Raw genomic sequence first — 15,293 nt, forward strand, 5'->3', positions numbered from 1 at the left:
CTCCCTCTTGCTTTTTAATTCACATTCCTCCCCCTTCCATCATTTGCACCCTGCCACATTATCTCACTCATTCTTCAACTCCAGCAGTCTAATTGCGTCAGTTGTTTTTCTGTTTGCGGCAATGTCTAAAAGCGCCCGCTCTGTCATTTCCCATCAAGCACCCTAGACTTTTTCAATTTTTTTGCCTGCTCCCTTTACAATATGTGGCCATCTGCGCACTCGCACAGAGACACACTCCCCACACACACACACCTTTCACCCGCCTTCATCAACATCTTATTTCCTGAATCGCCTTCCGCAATCTCTCTTCCAAATCTTTCCACGACCCGACCTGAAATAAAAACCGCACATAAAAGCTATATCAACTAAATTGGATGGCTGCTCTTTGCCTGTGCAACACAATAACATACAGCGGAAGGCTCCAAATGTGCGACAGTTTGGAATTCAACCATGACTTCCTGGAGAACTACCGTGTGTCTCAGAAGTCGAACCTTGTCATTTAATTGGGAACATTTAATTATTGTATTTTTCAGATGATAAGGTGCACTTAAACTTCTTTATTTTTCTGAAAAGTCGACAGTGCGCCTTGTAATGCTTTTCAGTTGGTCGTCTTGAATTCAAATTCCTTCCGATTATGTTTGCATTTTCATTCTCATCCTCATCTCATCGCTAGCAGGCATCTATATGTTTTCGTCATACCGCAACTACGACTATTTCCTGCTTCTGTGTCTAAGAATCATGGGAAATGTAGTACCGCAAGCCCTAATGTAAGCGATTTCTATATGGGACAATATCATTGCGGTCTGTGAGGTCAAGAAGGAAATAAATACAAATTCCTTCCTATTCACTTTAACAGTCATGTTCGCGTTCGCACTCATCCGCATCGAATTGCTAGCAGGCGTCGAATATCTTATCTATCACGCGTGCGCTGCACCTCTGGCCACCCCCTCACTGAGGTGTTGTCACTCTGGCCACCCTACTGTAACATTTCCAGCTAGGCCCCTGCATCGCATCCACAGGAAAGTAACTGTAAACCTTGAGTGTTTCCATACATTGACTCATGCCACATCATCGTTGTCGAGTCAGGTGTTGTTAATGTTAATGAGGCATTTACAGCATATCAGCATAGTGTCTGATCAAATACATTTCTCACTTGCCACGTTTAAGTGCATTATACTGCAGCCTCATCAAAGCTGCTGACAAAAAAAAAAAAAGGTCCATATGCACCACAATCAAACCGTCAGTAAGCGCCCTGTTTATTACTTTTAATGGCTGTATTATACACAAAACATGCACACACAATATTGACCGGCATTGATCTGGCTGCTTTTATTATTCTCTCATGTCGTAAATCCTACTGTATTGCTCGCTTGTGTTGCAGGCCTTAAGAGGTCAATCCCCCATTTACCATTATTATATAAACACCCCCCCCCACCCCTACAACCCCCACCCCACTCCACCTCTCTTAGCTAATTTGCTACACAAGGTCGCAGCCTGAAAGAGCTTTTATGACTTGCCAATAATCATAATGTCACATTGATGGAACAGGTCAATAACGGAGCGTGTCCGCGCGCGTGCGTGCGTGTTTTCATGCTCATGTTGTTTGGCTTTATGATTCTAGTAACCGGTGAGTGTGAACCAATCACTAGTACCAGGTAAGTTACGTTACATTTTTATGAACGGGAACGTTGCCTAGCGCCTGCTCATATGTGCATTCCTTATTTCTAATCATCCCGCAGAACAGACACTGGCTGATACTCCACAAGGTCATTGCAATGACAGGAGCCGCTATTTCACCACAGCAACCTAGAAACAACGTTCACAGTTAATTTAAGCGCTGCCGCTCGTGTAAAAAGCCATCTCTCTCTGCACCACAGAATTTACCTGCTCATGAACATGGGGTTTGTCAGTTGAGGACAGGGATGTCCACATTTTTTTCCAACTGAATTTTTTTTTTTTTTTACATTTTTACTCGCAACAGGCTAAAACCAATACATCAATAAATTATCTCATTCCATTTACAGTGCCATGAAAAAAAGTTGCCGATATCTGTGTTCTTTGCATATTTATCACACACTGCATGTAATTTCTTGGGTAGTCACTGTGTGATATTAAAATTGGTTTGATGACTTGAAACCTTTGTATGTCATAAATATACAGAGAACACAGAAATCAGGAAGGGGGCAAATATTATTCCACAGCACTGTACATACAATATAACCATAATATCAGTGGCCACTTCCTGAAATGGCAAGGAACTTTCAGTCAACGAATTTGGAGTTATTATCTTGGTCTCGTAGGGTCAAAATGTGAACAGCATGATGAATTGGACTGTTTAAATACCAATTCTATTTGAAACAGCATATGCGTAGAGATTCATGAATCAAACTTTGGTGGTAAATTTTGCCATTCAGCTCCTTGTTGGAGAACAGCAAATTGTGCAAAAAGTACTGCAACAACGAATCACGCATTTTAAGATCATCCTGAAATTTTACTTGAAAGCTGAGTATCTCGAACTTTTTCTGACTAGGTTATGTTGTAGTTATTTGGAAAAACTGCTGCATCGCAACTTTCTGATACAGGTGATGAGGCAAATAGTAAAAGATGTGTCAAATGGACCACTAAAAAAAATGTGCGGCGGGGTCAAGCTTTGGACACAATCGGTTTAGGGGTTGGTCTCGGTATGCTACTTACAGGTGTCTGTCTTGAGCAAGCTGTTGGAGCTCCTGAAGTATTGTGGGTTCTCGATGACGGGGATCTTCGTCATGCCGATGATTACGGCGTCGGGGCCCATCTCAGAGGAGGATGGCGTGTTACTGCCGTTGGAGACGTGGTGGAGGGGCGAGGCAGAGTCGTCGTCGTTGCTGATGACCGAGGACGGTCCTGAAAGAGAACGGAGACAAGCGGATCGTATCTTTATGAGGATGGCGTGCCGAACCACACACACAGCATATGGCCGCCACAGCCACTCTAATTGTGTAAGGTGCACGGGAGACTTTATTAGGTTGTTAAGTTGTTATTAGCCAAGATGGAGGAGATGAAGACTTAAGGAGAGGCACTTAAGTTATGTTATTGATCCAAACAGGCTCCTGTAGGGAAGCGAAATGTTTGTCACTCAAAATGTCCCAACACCTGTTGGGTAGATTCATCCCGTGTGACGTTCGATGAATGACTGGACTCGAAATAAATAATTGCATTTCATCAAATAGCGATGTTTATTTTTAAAATTCTGTTAATTTTAATTGGTCTTTAGAGCAAGTCTGTTTGTTTTTAATGACACTGGTCAACAAATATTTACTCTTTTTTTTTTGTATACGAGAGATGCAAGTAAACTAAGCAAAAAATTTAAATACGGTATGTGAAAAACCTGATGTACTCCGAAAAACAATTCATGAAGGAACACATGCAGCCATCTCTGATTAAAATTTGCTGTCAAAAAAAAAAATGCTTCATTTTAGTTTTGGTGTAAGTTTGAGTTTTTTTAATATATGGCGTATTTGGCAAGTGCAAGATATAAGAAAGAAAGTATTGTGTCGTAAAGTAAACTATAATTCTCAAACAATTTACCTTTTTCTGCAGCTAAAGGTGTACAGCAATATCTAATAAACCCCAAGACCTCATGTAAGATATAAGACGAAAACGAAAACGAAGGACGTTTGGGATAATTCCAGTTCGTTTTGGTTAGTTTTATCAACAGAAGGTGTAGTTTCAGGTGGTTTTGGCTTTTTTGGAAAAAAAAAAGTTTTTTTTTTTTTTTCAATTCTAATCTTGGTTATTTCATTAGTTTTCGTTAACTAAAATAACCTTCCCCCACACTCAACACCCAGCAGGCATTCAAAGCTAAAACGCAGCGTGAACTTGAAGAAAGACTGCGAAAGTGACAAGATGCAACAGCGAGCGAGCGAGTCTTCCCCTGCGATGGAGGGGGAAATGGGTTTGTTTTGGCAACAGCGTGCAGGTGTCATTAGCATGTAATTAAGACAGTGAAAACAGAAACTTTGTATCTTCGTGCACCGTCACGATATTGTTGCCAAGTTTGTGTGCGAGTAGCGCGAGCCTACGAACAACATCGCAAAATTGGCAGCGGGGAGAAAATTCATCTGAGTTTGGGTCACGTCACAGACAGAGAAAAATTATTCAAACACACAAACACACATCCATATTTAAAACATCAGCATGGCTCAAGGCCAGTGCATTATGAGCGGGGATTGATTTCCCATGAGCATAAAATGACAATGGATGTCTTTCCTCTCATGCGGCCGCTTCAAATGAATTTTAACATCCAGCTGCAGCCAAGGGGACGTGGCCGAGAATAAAGCGTGTGTTTGGGTGTGTGTTGTGCGGTCCAAGCTTGACCAGCTGGCGTGGACGTGCGCATGTCGATGACTCGTGGGGATTGACGAAGCCTCGATAGGGGAGCAGAATGAAAATAGCCCAGCGGTAGATGTTTTTATAGAAAAGCTGTGTCTTGTTGCAGTTGTTGTCATGCTGGAAGTCCATTCGCCTATTTTGTATGGACGCTTTTCATACAGAACAGCGACACAGTGGGGGGAAAAAAAGGTGAAAACTGCCAGCTTTTGCCAGCTGCTGGCTTAAAGAAGAGAAATGGTATACTTTAAGGCCACTTTGATCAAATTTAAGACCTCTCACTTAATGAATATGACCACAGGGAGTGGGCGACATAGACTCAATCGTTTATAACATGATTATGCACTATATTAAATACCTAATTGATATATCTATAAAATGAGTGCGAACGTTTTCACAACCTTTGCATGATGACTTTGTAAAAACCGGTGTAACTTGATTGTCGTGCAAGTGCAGGCCTCCTTTTGCGAGAATGGGAATTTGGCAGACTGTCCCGTGCTGGGTGTTACGGAAGACGTTTTTTACACTCCCCCAGGGCACCTGACACTTTGATGGCTGGCAAAAAGCGAATCGTTAAGCCAGCTAAAAGGAGGTCTAAATTGTGGCGCAAGGTAATCGAACGTGAGTTTGGTGCATTTGAACGAGATGCAGGCAGAAGGACTCTGAGCTCCATGGATGTGTGTGTTGGATAGCATTGTATTTCATTCAGAAATGTGACAAAAGTGCGCAACGAACCCTCTGAATCATCATTGTAGAAATCAATTGATTTTGTTTTATTATCATGTTTCATATCTTTCAAAACGCACCTTCCGGCCATCTAGACCGGACACATGAATTTAAAGGGAATGAGAGGAGCCGCTTCCTTTAGCCAGAAAGAAAGTTAGATGTGTTAATTCTCACAACGGCGCAAACGCCCGTCTCTAATGAACAGCGATGGAAATACCACAAGAAAGTAAACTCCAGGGCCCTAATTTTTATTTCAGAAATAATTATGGACTTTAAGTTTTGGAGAGCAAGACTTCCGTGACCATCGTGGCATTATTAGTGCTTCTGTGTGGGTCTGTGAGCTAAATTGTATTCAAAATTTGTATTATAGAAAACTGGGAAACCTGAAATTTCAGACCGCCAACTCAAAAAAGACCTGTTAATTCTATTACGAGTTTCTCCTTCCATCCTTGGACCCAATTTGACACTTCACCCGCAACCAAAATTTTCCCCCAAATGCAGAAAACTGATGTCACAGAAGACATAAGAGAAAATGACAAACCCTGAACTTAACTGCGCATCAGTTGTGCAATTGGCGATATGTCAGAGTGCCTGCAATGTTAAAACTCCTGAAGACCCACTTTGATCAAATTTAAGGCATCTCAACTAAATATGATAATTAGCCATGTGTGCTATTTAAAAAAAGTAATTGGAAAAAACATTTCATAAAAAAATCTGGATGGTCAATCAGAAATATTATTTTTAGATACTCCCCCCCAAAAAAAACCCAATTCTTGATAGTTCAGTTAATTCCGATTTCCGTTATACTAAGATGCAACTATATGTGTATTATATGCAAATATAATGATGTATTATTGTGTCTGAGGCACCGGTATTTTTAAAGTCTTTCAACGTTGGGTTTCAGGATTAAGGATCCTCGGATACCTTGCAAGTGCCAAAAGATAATAAAGGCCTTCGTTTTGGACAATCCAATTTCTCTCAAGGACGAAGAAGAAACACATTGTTCCTAATTCCTTCAAGAAACCTGGGCTGCTTGTTTATGTCTGCCGGCTAATTGCTCATTTGTTTAGCATTCTGAAGTTGCCTTTGTGTAACAAAAGGAAGGGGACACGCACACACGCACACGCGCACACACACACACACACACACACACGCACACGCACACGCACACTCACACTCACGTGCGGGATATTCTCTGTTGTGCATGTGCGTGTCTGTAGGAGGAGTTGAAGATCATTAACATACAGAGGTCTCGGGGTCAGATCATTATAAATGCGGTTAAGCCGAGGGGCAGAAGGAGGCTGTGTGTGTGTGTGTGTGTGTGTGTGTGTGTGTGTGTGTGTCTGAAGGCAGAGTGAGGTGGCGTCAGGTCCACTGGGGGTGACTTGGTCAAAAAAAAAAAATGAAGGAGAAGATGGAAGGGTGAGGTGAAAGTATAAGTGGGGTTAGGTTAATAGACATGGAAGCCATGTTTAAACTGGTCTGTCGGGTGGCGAATCCTCCACTTAAGTGTCAATAAATCATAAGCGGTCATGGCTGAAAGCTGGGTGGCGATTGCGTGTTAAAGTCAGACACACATCTTTTTTTTTTTTTTTACGTACGCCCTAAATGCAGCTTATGGGGTCAAAAGATGCTATCGTGGAAGCCAATGAACATGTTCCCGGAATGACTTATTCTCAACCTTCAAATGTTGAACAAGTCAGAGTGTACGAGAGTATGAATCAGCATTCCATCAGTTGAGGTGGGAGTAAATCACATCCTCGTCTCGAGTCTTCCAACGCCGCCTTTCAAAGCAAGTTCCAATTTACTGTGTCAAAAGTCAAGCTAGTCAACTCGAGTCCCCGTGAAGGTTCAAGCAAGTTGAGTCACGTCATCATGTGGGTTAAGCAAGTCGTAAGTCAAGCCCCTCAATCTTGAGTTGTGCATGACGAACTGAATGGGAGACATGGGGACCGAACTCAAACAGTTGAAACAAACAGTTTGGACAGTTTTCAAAAGCGGTTCCAATTCAAATATACTTTTAGTATTTACAAAAATACATTACTTGGTTTTTTTTTTCCCCCCATCGTGTTTGCATTTCAGGTACCGTATGGAACACTGTGACTGTCATCCAAAAGCCTGCGTTTTGTGTTTGCAACAGAGTTCAAATGGGATTTCTGTGCATTTCGAGCATAGCACAAAGTGAGTGCACTGAGTCAACATCAAAAGAAGGTGAGGATTTGGCAGGAGACGTTTATTTGTTCTCGTATTGAAGATATGCTTTCTGTTATTTTAAGGTAGTGTCAATAAAAACTAGATAGTCATCAGTGTTGTCCTGCATCCAGTGTCAATGGTTCAGGTGGCTGAGGTACTTTGCAAGACGCTGCTGTTTTGGCTAATAGTTCACTGTGTTATTTTATTTTATTCTACCTTTGTTGCAGAATAGAATAACACTGTTTGAAATCAATGAAAAAAAAAAGTTTTATGACTGGATAATTATCTTTGTTGCCAGTTACCAGCGCTTTGAAACTGACAATTTAAAAAGAAATGGTTGCCGGTCCGCAAACAGCACATACCTTGTCTCAACTGGTCCGTGACAAAAAAAAAAAAAGTTGGGCACCGCTGATTTCAAGGAGCCGTTTACTTGTAGTGTGTTCGTGGACACCTATTGAAGACATGACACCTGGTGGAGTAGAGGCCACTATGCGACATCAAATGTTTGAGTTACGTTCTTTAAATTTGGGATGCGTACTCTTCAAAATCAAAAGAATAATTCTCCATGTTCTTTACATTTCTCCATATGTATTCCATAACCAATAACATTATTTGCCAGTGGTTTATGAGATGGAATTTTCTTATTTATTCTTTTAAAGCTTGCTGGTCAACACCATCATTTTTGTCAGTTCTTGTTTTCCACGAATCCTTGTCAGGTTAAGGGATTTAATTTCCTCGAGTGAAGAGGCATTTTACTCGATAGATGACGACGGCAGTCGTCTGACAGAGCAGCTGCGTTGTGTCAGACGAGGTCGAACAATGGCGGCGCTTTAATCACAGTACATCTTGTTCATAGTCGCGCTGTCAAATTAGCGCGATGCCATCCTCGCTTGCCTGTTTCAGCAGAGGTTTGTGCTCAACAATGCAATTAGCTGCTTAGTTCTAAAAAAAAAAAAAAGAACAGATGGCTTTTCATAAATAGACACCGTGTTAGGAGGCTATGAATAACGGTGATGGAAAAGACATTTGAAAGTGATAAACAGTGGGCTTAAAAAATATATACTATTTATTGTAATTTGTGAACACCCACACTTTGTGGCTTCAATTTCTTGAGCGGGGAATGAAATTGATATTCACTTGAGTATTGCCAGCCGGATATGGTAGGCAGAATTATTTCGGTTCTGGAAAGTGCAGCACATCAATTTAAAGCAAACACTAGTATCTTTTGTTAAGGAAACAATTTTTAAACAGTTTCTTTTTTTTTGTGGCTCTGATTAGATTGTGCAGTGTGACTGTGAGCCAGCTACAATGCTCACTGGGCCATGTAGGTTAACAGGTTCATTTTTTTTTTTTTTAAGTCTTTAATTTGGAGCTGTTGTGATTGCTGTGAGGGCCTTGGGGGACATTGGATAAGAAGTTTTACGGCCCGTGCAGGAACCCAATAGAAATGACGACTGTGAGCGACGACATTGATCTACCTCAGGCTCGCCGGGTGCACTGCACACAAAGTGTGGCCATTTGCCTGCGCCTGTTGCCTGGGGCGATAGATGTTGAGAGGCTATAGTGGGATTTCAGAACACCGGGGCCTGTCAGATAGACTCTCAAAGGACCTATGCATGTCTCATGTCCGGGGAGGAACAAGGACGGTTATTCGTGAATAATGGTGAAATTTAAAGATTGAAGTTGACTTCAAAGTGTTTTTCAGAGCAGAGAAGGGATTTGGGGTGGGGACGCTACATTTGTTACCTCGAAGGCAATGATGTTGGAACAGATTTATAGTGGGCGCGAGAAGCTAACAAAACCAAGTACATTTTTCGTTAGCTTTGTTCCTTGTCAAAAATGACAAACAGATGGACTCAAGTGTCATATACAACTTAAAGTATGACGCTGGAATAGATTTATAGTTAGCGCGAGAAGCTAACAAAACCAAGTACATTTTCAGTCAGCATTACTCCTTGTGAAAAAGGACAAACAGATGGACTCAAGTGTCATATACAACTTAAAGTATGACGCTGGAATAGATTTATAGTTAGCGCGAGAAGCTAACAAAACCGAGTAGATTTTCAGTCAGCATTGCTCCTTGTCAAAAAGGAAATAAAGATGGATTTAACTGCCATATACACTCAAGGTATGACGCTTGAATCGATTTAAAGTTAGCGCGAAAAGCTAACAAAACCAAGTACATTTTCAGTCAGCATTACTCCTTGTGAAAAAGGACAAAGAGATGGACTCAAGTGCCATATACAACTCAAAGTATGATGATGGAATAGATTTATAGGTAGCGCGAGAAGCTAACAAAACCGAGTAGATTTTCAGTCAGCATTGCTCCCTGTGAAAAAGGACAAACAGACGGATTCTAGTGCCATATACTACTCAAAGTACTTTGGAAACAAATGTTGGTCAATAATAAAGTCCTATCAAACCGATGCTAATTGGAACAAACATGGGAAAGACACTAAAATAAAAGTAAATGAGTATGGCCACCGTGATTAATTTCCAACTGTGAGTGTTTTGACAGCCAACAGTGCGGTGACACGACCATAGCTGCGTTCAATGTTTTCAAATTCACACCCAATTTCTTTTTGACAGCGCGAGCAATACGAAAAGGACATTTTAGCAAATTCAGGTACAATTTCACCAGGCAGTAGTTAACGCTAGTTATTTCAGCACACACAGGAATCCCGCTAAACTATTTGCCGAATTTGGTCATGTGACATTCCGCGTAAACCGAATGGTTCAAGATTTCATGATCTTGGCCTTCATACATAAACGGTTACATTTGTAATATTTTCTTTGGGATTCATGTTTCACACATATTGGCATGAACCGATGTTTGCTCACTTGTAAGGCTGATATCAACAGAAGGATGCGGGCTCCTCCACATTGCGGTTAGATAATGACGACATGAGTCGGCCTCCTCCACTTGGGCCCTAATGCAGAGGCCTCTCACATTTTCTACATCGCTACACACACACCCGCGGATGAAAATAGTCATTTCTTCCTCTCATCAGGAGGAATTCCTGATGTTTTCCACTCCATCATCTCTCACTTCGACACCACCCCACTTGCTTGAGTCACCCTCTTGTTTTTCTTTCCTCTCAACATCCTCCTCGTTTTATTTCCTCGGTTCGAGACTTGCAATTTTTTATTATTTTTTTAAATATTCAGCCCACATCTCCAGTGACGTGCTTGAAGTCTGATTTCTTCTTGGGGCACTTTTCTGGTGGGGCTTCAAACATGCTTAGCTGACCCCATAATGGTTGAGCAGATTTGTCTTGCAACAGGATCGGTGGCGAGAAACGAGAGAGACACACACACATACACACACACACACACACACACACACACACACACACACACACACACACACACACACACGCACACACAGATGTGCGCTTCGCCTGTTGCGCTTTCTGAGGTCTGCAGGCTGCAGCTTTTTTAACAGTGTAACCTGATAACATGATAAGCTGTCCACTGTAGTAACCGCTGTCCCTGAAAGGGTTAGTGACTCCATTTTGCTGCACCAGCCCTTCGTCTCTTCTTGAATAAACGCATCTCCGTATCGTGCACAGATATAAAAACATAAGAGTGGTGGTATTGTTCATTGTTGGTGTTTTTAAGCATCTCTCAATCACACTGATGCATTCAGTGCAGCGTGATTTTTAGTTTCCCGCCGTGCTATTTTAAGGTGGACAACAGAATGAAGCAGAGTAGAGATGACCGGGGTCGTACACGAAACTGCAAAAATGCATACCGTACCACCTCTCAACCATTCTGTACTGCTTGGAACAGAAACCAGGTAAGACACAATTACATAGAGACCACTTACGCTACTGCTGAGGGGCACCAAGAGGAAACCCACACAACCACTGCATCAATTATTACAACACCCAAAAGACACATTTGCTTTGCCGCAAGCAACTGCAATAACTCCGCACACTGAACTAATGCACCAGTCAGCACTGACCTCTGCTTTTGACACTTAACACCTTTGGTTTAAAAAAATAAAATAAAATACCAAGGCAAGCAATATTTCCTTCATCGATTCACAACGGCACAACTGTTCAGAGATGGTAAAAGATGCACGCTATTTAACTTTTTACTCGACAGCATATCAACAGACTCGGTGTAAGCCTTAGGCAGATTGTGCACTCGTCGCCGATGGCAACAGCATTTTGAAGGAGGCAGGTGATGTTGGTTAACGAGCAACGTTTTACACTTTCACATTGATGCCGCGGCATCTTTGTGTGAATTTTGGGGACGTAAAGAAAGGCGCCGGTGGGTGAAAAGTGTTCATAATGAATACAAACGGGCGCGCGCACGCGCACACGCGCACGCGCACACACACACACACACACACACACACACACACACACACACACACAACACTAATAAACAATTGCCTTTATTGAAAGAAATGCCCGAAAAGGAAGGAATATGTTTCAAATAAGCAGATACAAGCCCCTCGAAGGTAGCTTTAAAACACACAATCTGCAGTTTATGGAGACACTCTCGAGCCACAAAAGTCCTTGAAATTCCTACACGTAAATGTTTGCTTGCTTTTCCGGGAGTAGTACACTACTTTTATACTACTGTCGATGGAGACATATAAAATGAGATACGAACAAATTCAACGAACAGGACAAATAAAGATAAAACAGAAAACAAAACAGTAAAAACTTTTGAATCTCACATTTGTGTTATCATTTTTTTTAGAAAATCTAACAGCGTACACGTCACGATAATCAAAACTGATAAATTCACAATTATGTGCAAATAAATGAATTACAAAACAAGAGCATTAAAGTACATAAAAATATAATAAACTATATCCCAAACAATAGGAGTAGAATACTTTTTATCTTTTTTTTTTCATTTCTTCAAGCCACAGTTCTACCAAGTGGTGCAGCTCCGTTTAGCTCACCACAGTAAATTTTCATGTGGCCTGCGTTTCCACTCAGGATGGAACTAATCAATAAAGACATCATTAATAATTCTGTCGATTTTGTGGAATCGATTGATGCTAACAGGGGTTCAAAACATTCAGGGAGTCTCCCACGTTTATTAAAAATAATCATAATGAGTGAATTAGTGGAAAGAACATTTCACCCATTCCTCACTTTCCACTGATGAATACCGTTGTGCATGTAGCATACACTAGCTATTTATTTCTTTAAGGCACATTCTGTGTTTATGTTGCAGAGGTCCTTGGTTTATGAGATGATGCTTTTGGCATTAGGGGCACACAAAAAAAAAAAAAAAAGACAAAACTAGACTCAGAAGGGATGACTGATGGCTAAACGTCAAAATCGTAGCGTAGCATTTGATTGCTTTGTATCGCAAGCTAACAGTGTGGAATCTGTTGAAAATCATGACAGAAGAAACAAACACAAACCACAATCGGCAGATATGCTAAGTGTGACATTTGACCACAAAAACATTCCAATTTGTTGCCTTGCTACTAATTAGAGGGTGCTACTTTATGACAGACATTGTCCCAGGTCCTAATGAGAACAAATTTCACATTGACAAAAAATAAAAAAAAAATAAAATAAAAAACAGCATTCAATTTGCTGATGACTGCAGACTGATCATATTTCTGCGTGTAAAAAAAAAAAGAAAAAAAGAAAAAAAGAAAAGATTGATGTCTTCTCATACACACCCACAAATATAATGACACCATTTGTCATTTGGAGTATAATTGAATCAATTTAAATCGCCTTTCTATTGCTCAAATAATAGGTATGATGAGTTTGGGATATGATTAGGTTTTTGGGCCTAATTAGCACGTTCACAGATGGATTATGTGTCACTTGGCTTCCCGGGCCTTGAGGATAAACAAGATCTTCACGCCGCAACCTAAGGAATCAAATATTCCCCTCGCATCTGCCTCCGTTTGAGTTTCAGTCAGTCCCCAAAAAAGTAGAAACTGTGCAGCGAAAAGTACAGAAACATGACTTGACAGGAAATGGTCAAACAATGACAATACTTTTAGAAATGTGTACAAATACAGGTGCCAGACGAAATAATGTGGTCATGTACGACTTCATCTTTATGTCATCAGACATGACGTTGTCAAAACCACTTTGGAATGATTTTGACTGAGCGTCCTTCCACATCCCGATAACAGCATGCAACTAAACAACCAAAGAAACGTCTTTCTTTCCGAAGCCATTTGATAACAAAGCAAGTTATGAGGGAAAAAGCCAATCAATCTCGCTTTGTTTTCGACAAGCTTTGATGACTAAAATCATGTTTTGAGCAGTTGATTAACAATAAAAGGTTGCTTTTTTACTGATGCGAGTCTGAATTTGTCATTCGACCAGGCCGATTCCAGCGTAAAATATGAACGCAGTGCTTTGGTGACGATGCGAGCTTAGTGTCAACATGTCGGAGTCAGATTGTTTGGAATGACACAAATGACAATTGAGCAACAATTTATGTCCCCGCCATGGACATGAAAGTCATGAGTCTGACTAATAACTTTGCATTTATCGGAAATATGTTGTTGCGTAACAGTTTTTTTATTGCCCTCCTCCCCCTCCCCTCTCCTTTACGAATTGTACCATACACAGTCATCATATAGCCAAGATTAGCACTTACAGAGAAATCATAAGCGTCACATTCGCTTGGGTTGTGTGTGGTGTAAAAATCACCATTTTCATGATTTACGAGTGGAACAAATGTTAACTACAGCAGACTTGCCGGCAAATGGACGAGGGAGAAAAGGCTGTCCTGAAGCGGATACTCGGGATGTTTTGACAGACACGGTATATGTCGAGTACCTGCAGAGCTTATTTATGACGGCCATCTAGCAGTTTGAGAGCATGCCGTCATCCAGATTTACGATGACTATCACTGTTACCATTCCACTCTAAAGGCATTTCAGCCGGCTGGATGGCAATGCAGCATCGCAAAATCATCATCAGCCGCCGCTGATCTGAGAGAATGAAGTTCGTCGTTATATTCCACCTTTTGAGACGCTAGCGGAGATGTAACAGACATTGAATAGCATAGAAAGCTGATAGCAATTTTTGTTGACATAAATCTCACGAAAATAGATTAATAGCCGTTGCTTGTACAGTCGTGTTCACTGGCACCAGGTAGGAAAATTGGGGGTGGGGGCAGGGTCAGAAGAGCGTGTGTGGGTGGGAGATATAGGTCAATGGCCATCTGCACCCATCTGGTGTAAATAATTCAGTCAATGGGTGAAGCCTTTAAGGTTTCAAGGTTCGCTGTGATTGGTTAATGAGGTTCTCAGGCCCCGCTACTTGACTGTGTTGTATATATTTGTTGTTGTTGTTGATGTTTGTATATAGTTGTACTGTAACCACTTCTTTGCCCTCTTTCCAATGCCCAAGCAAGAATTGTTTCAGTCTTTCTTTTAGCCTCGTGTGTGTCCGCGTCCATTAGTGTGAGATCGCCTCCACTGGGATGTTCACACATCCTGAAGGGAAACAACAACAAAATGAACATAACAGAAAAATATGAACAGAAACAGAAATACATTCAACGATGATCATAGGAAAAATAATAAAATGGTGGTGAGGTTAGTGCGGCTGAGACGAGCCTGTATGTATTAGTATTTGTTATTGACATAACACTGTACGGAGCTTAAGACTGTATTTCATCTAATTTAGGGGTCCTCGGTTTACGACGGAGTTCCCTTCCCACGGTGACAGTGTAAATCGATTTTCACCTGATAACACGTTAAGCTGTCCGCTGTAGTAACCGCTGTCCCAGAAAGGGTTAAGTAGTAGTTAAGTCATAATTACAGAAAAAAATCAGTTTGACAAACGTTTAAAAATAAACCAGAAATAGAAAACGATCCAATGGAAAATCAGTCAGATGGGCGGAGCCTGAGTGTGCCATCTTGTACCACATGACCATGTATTCTTACGCTGCTGCGCAACGAGGTCATTGCTCGTCATTTGTCTCCTCAAAACGCCGTAATTACAGAAAAGATTTTTCGGTCACCTCAGGATGTCACAACTGCAGTAAATATT

General features: G+C 41.2%; 1 protein-coding gene across 3 annotated transcripts in view; it reads right to left on the minus strand.

Moving 5' to 3' along the window:
- Positions 1 to 15,293, minus strand: part of ntrk2a (neurotrophic tyrosine kinase, receptor, type 2a) — an 85,297-nt gene that overhangs the window by 22,913 nt on the left and 47,091 nt on the right. For all 3 annotated transcript variants that reach the window (XM_019867165.1, XM_019867164.1, XM_019867163.1), the window contains one exon: positions 2,695 to 2,883. In XM_019867165.1, the coding sequence (XP_019722724.1) occupies positions 2,695 to 2,883 (189 nt within the window). The remainder of the gene's footprint in view (positions 1 to 2,694; positions 2,884 to 15,293) is intronic.

This window comes from Hippocampus comes, unplaced genomic scaffold, assembly GCF_001891065.2.
Source record: "Hippocampus comes isolate QL1 unplaced genomic scaffold, H_comes_QL1_v1.1 scaffold322, whole genome shotgun sequence".
NCBI classification, from domain to species: Eukaryota; Metazoa; Chordata; class Actinopteri; order Syngnathiformes; family Syngnathidae; genus Hippocampus; species Hippocampus comes.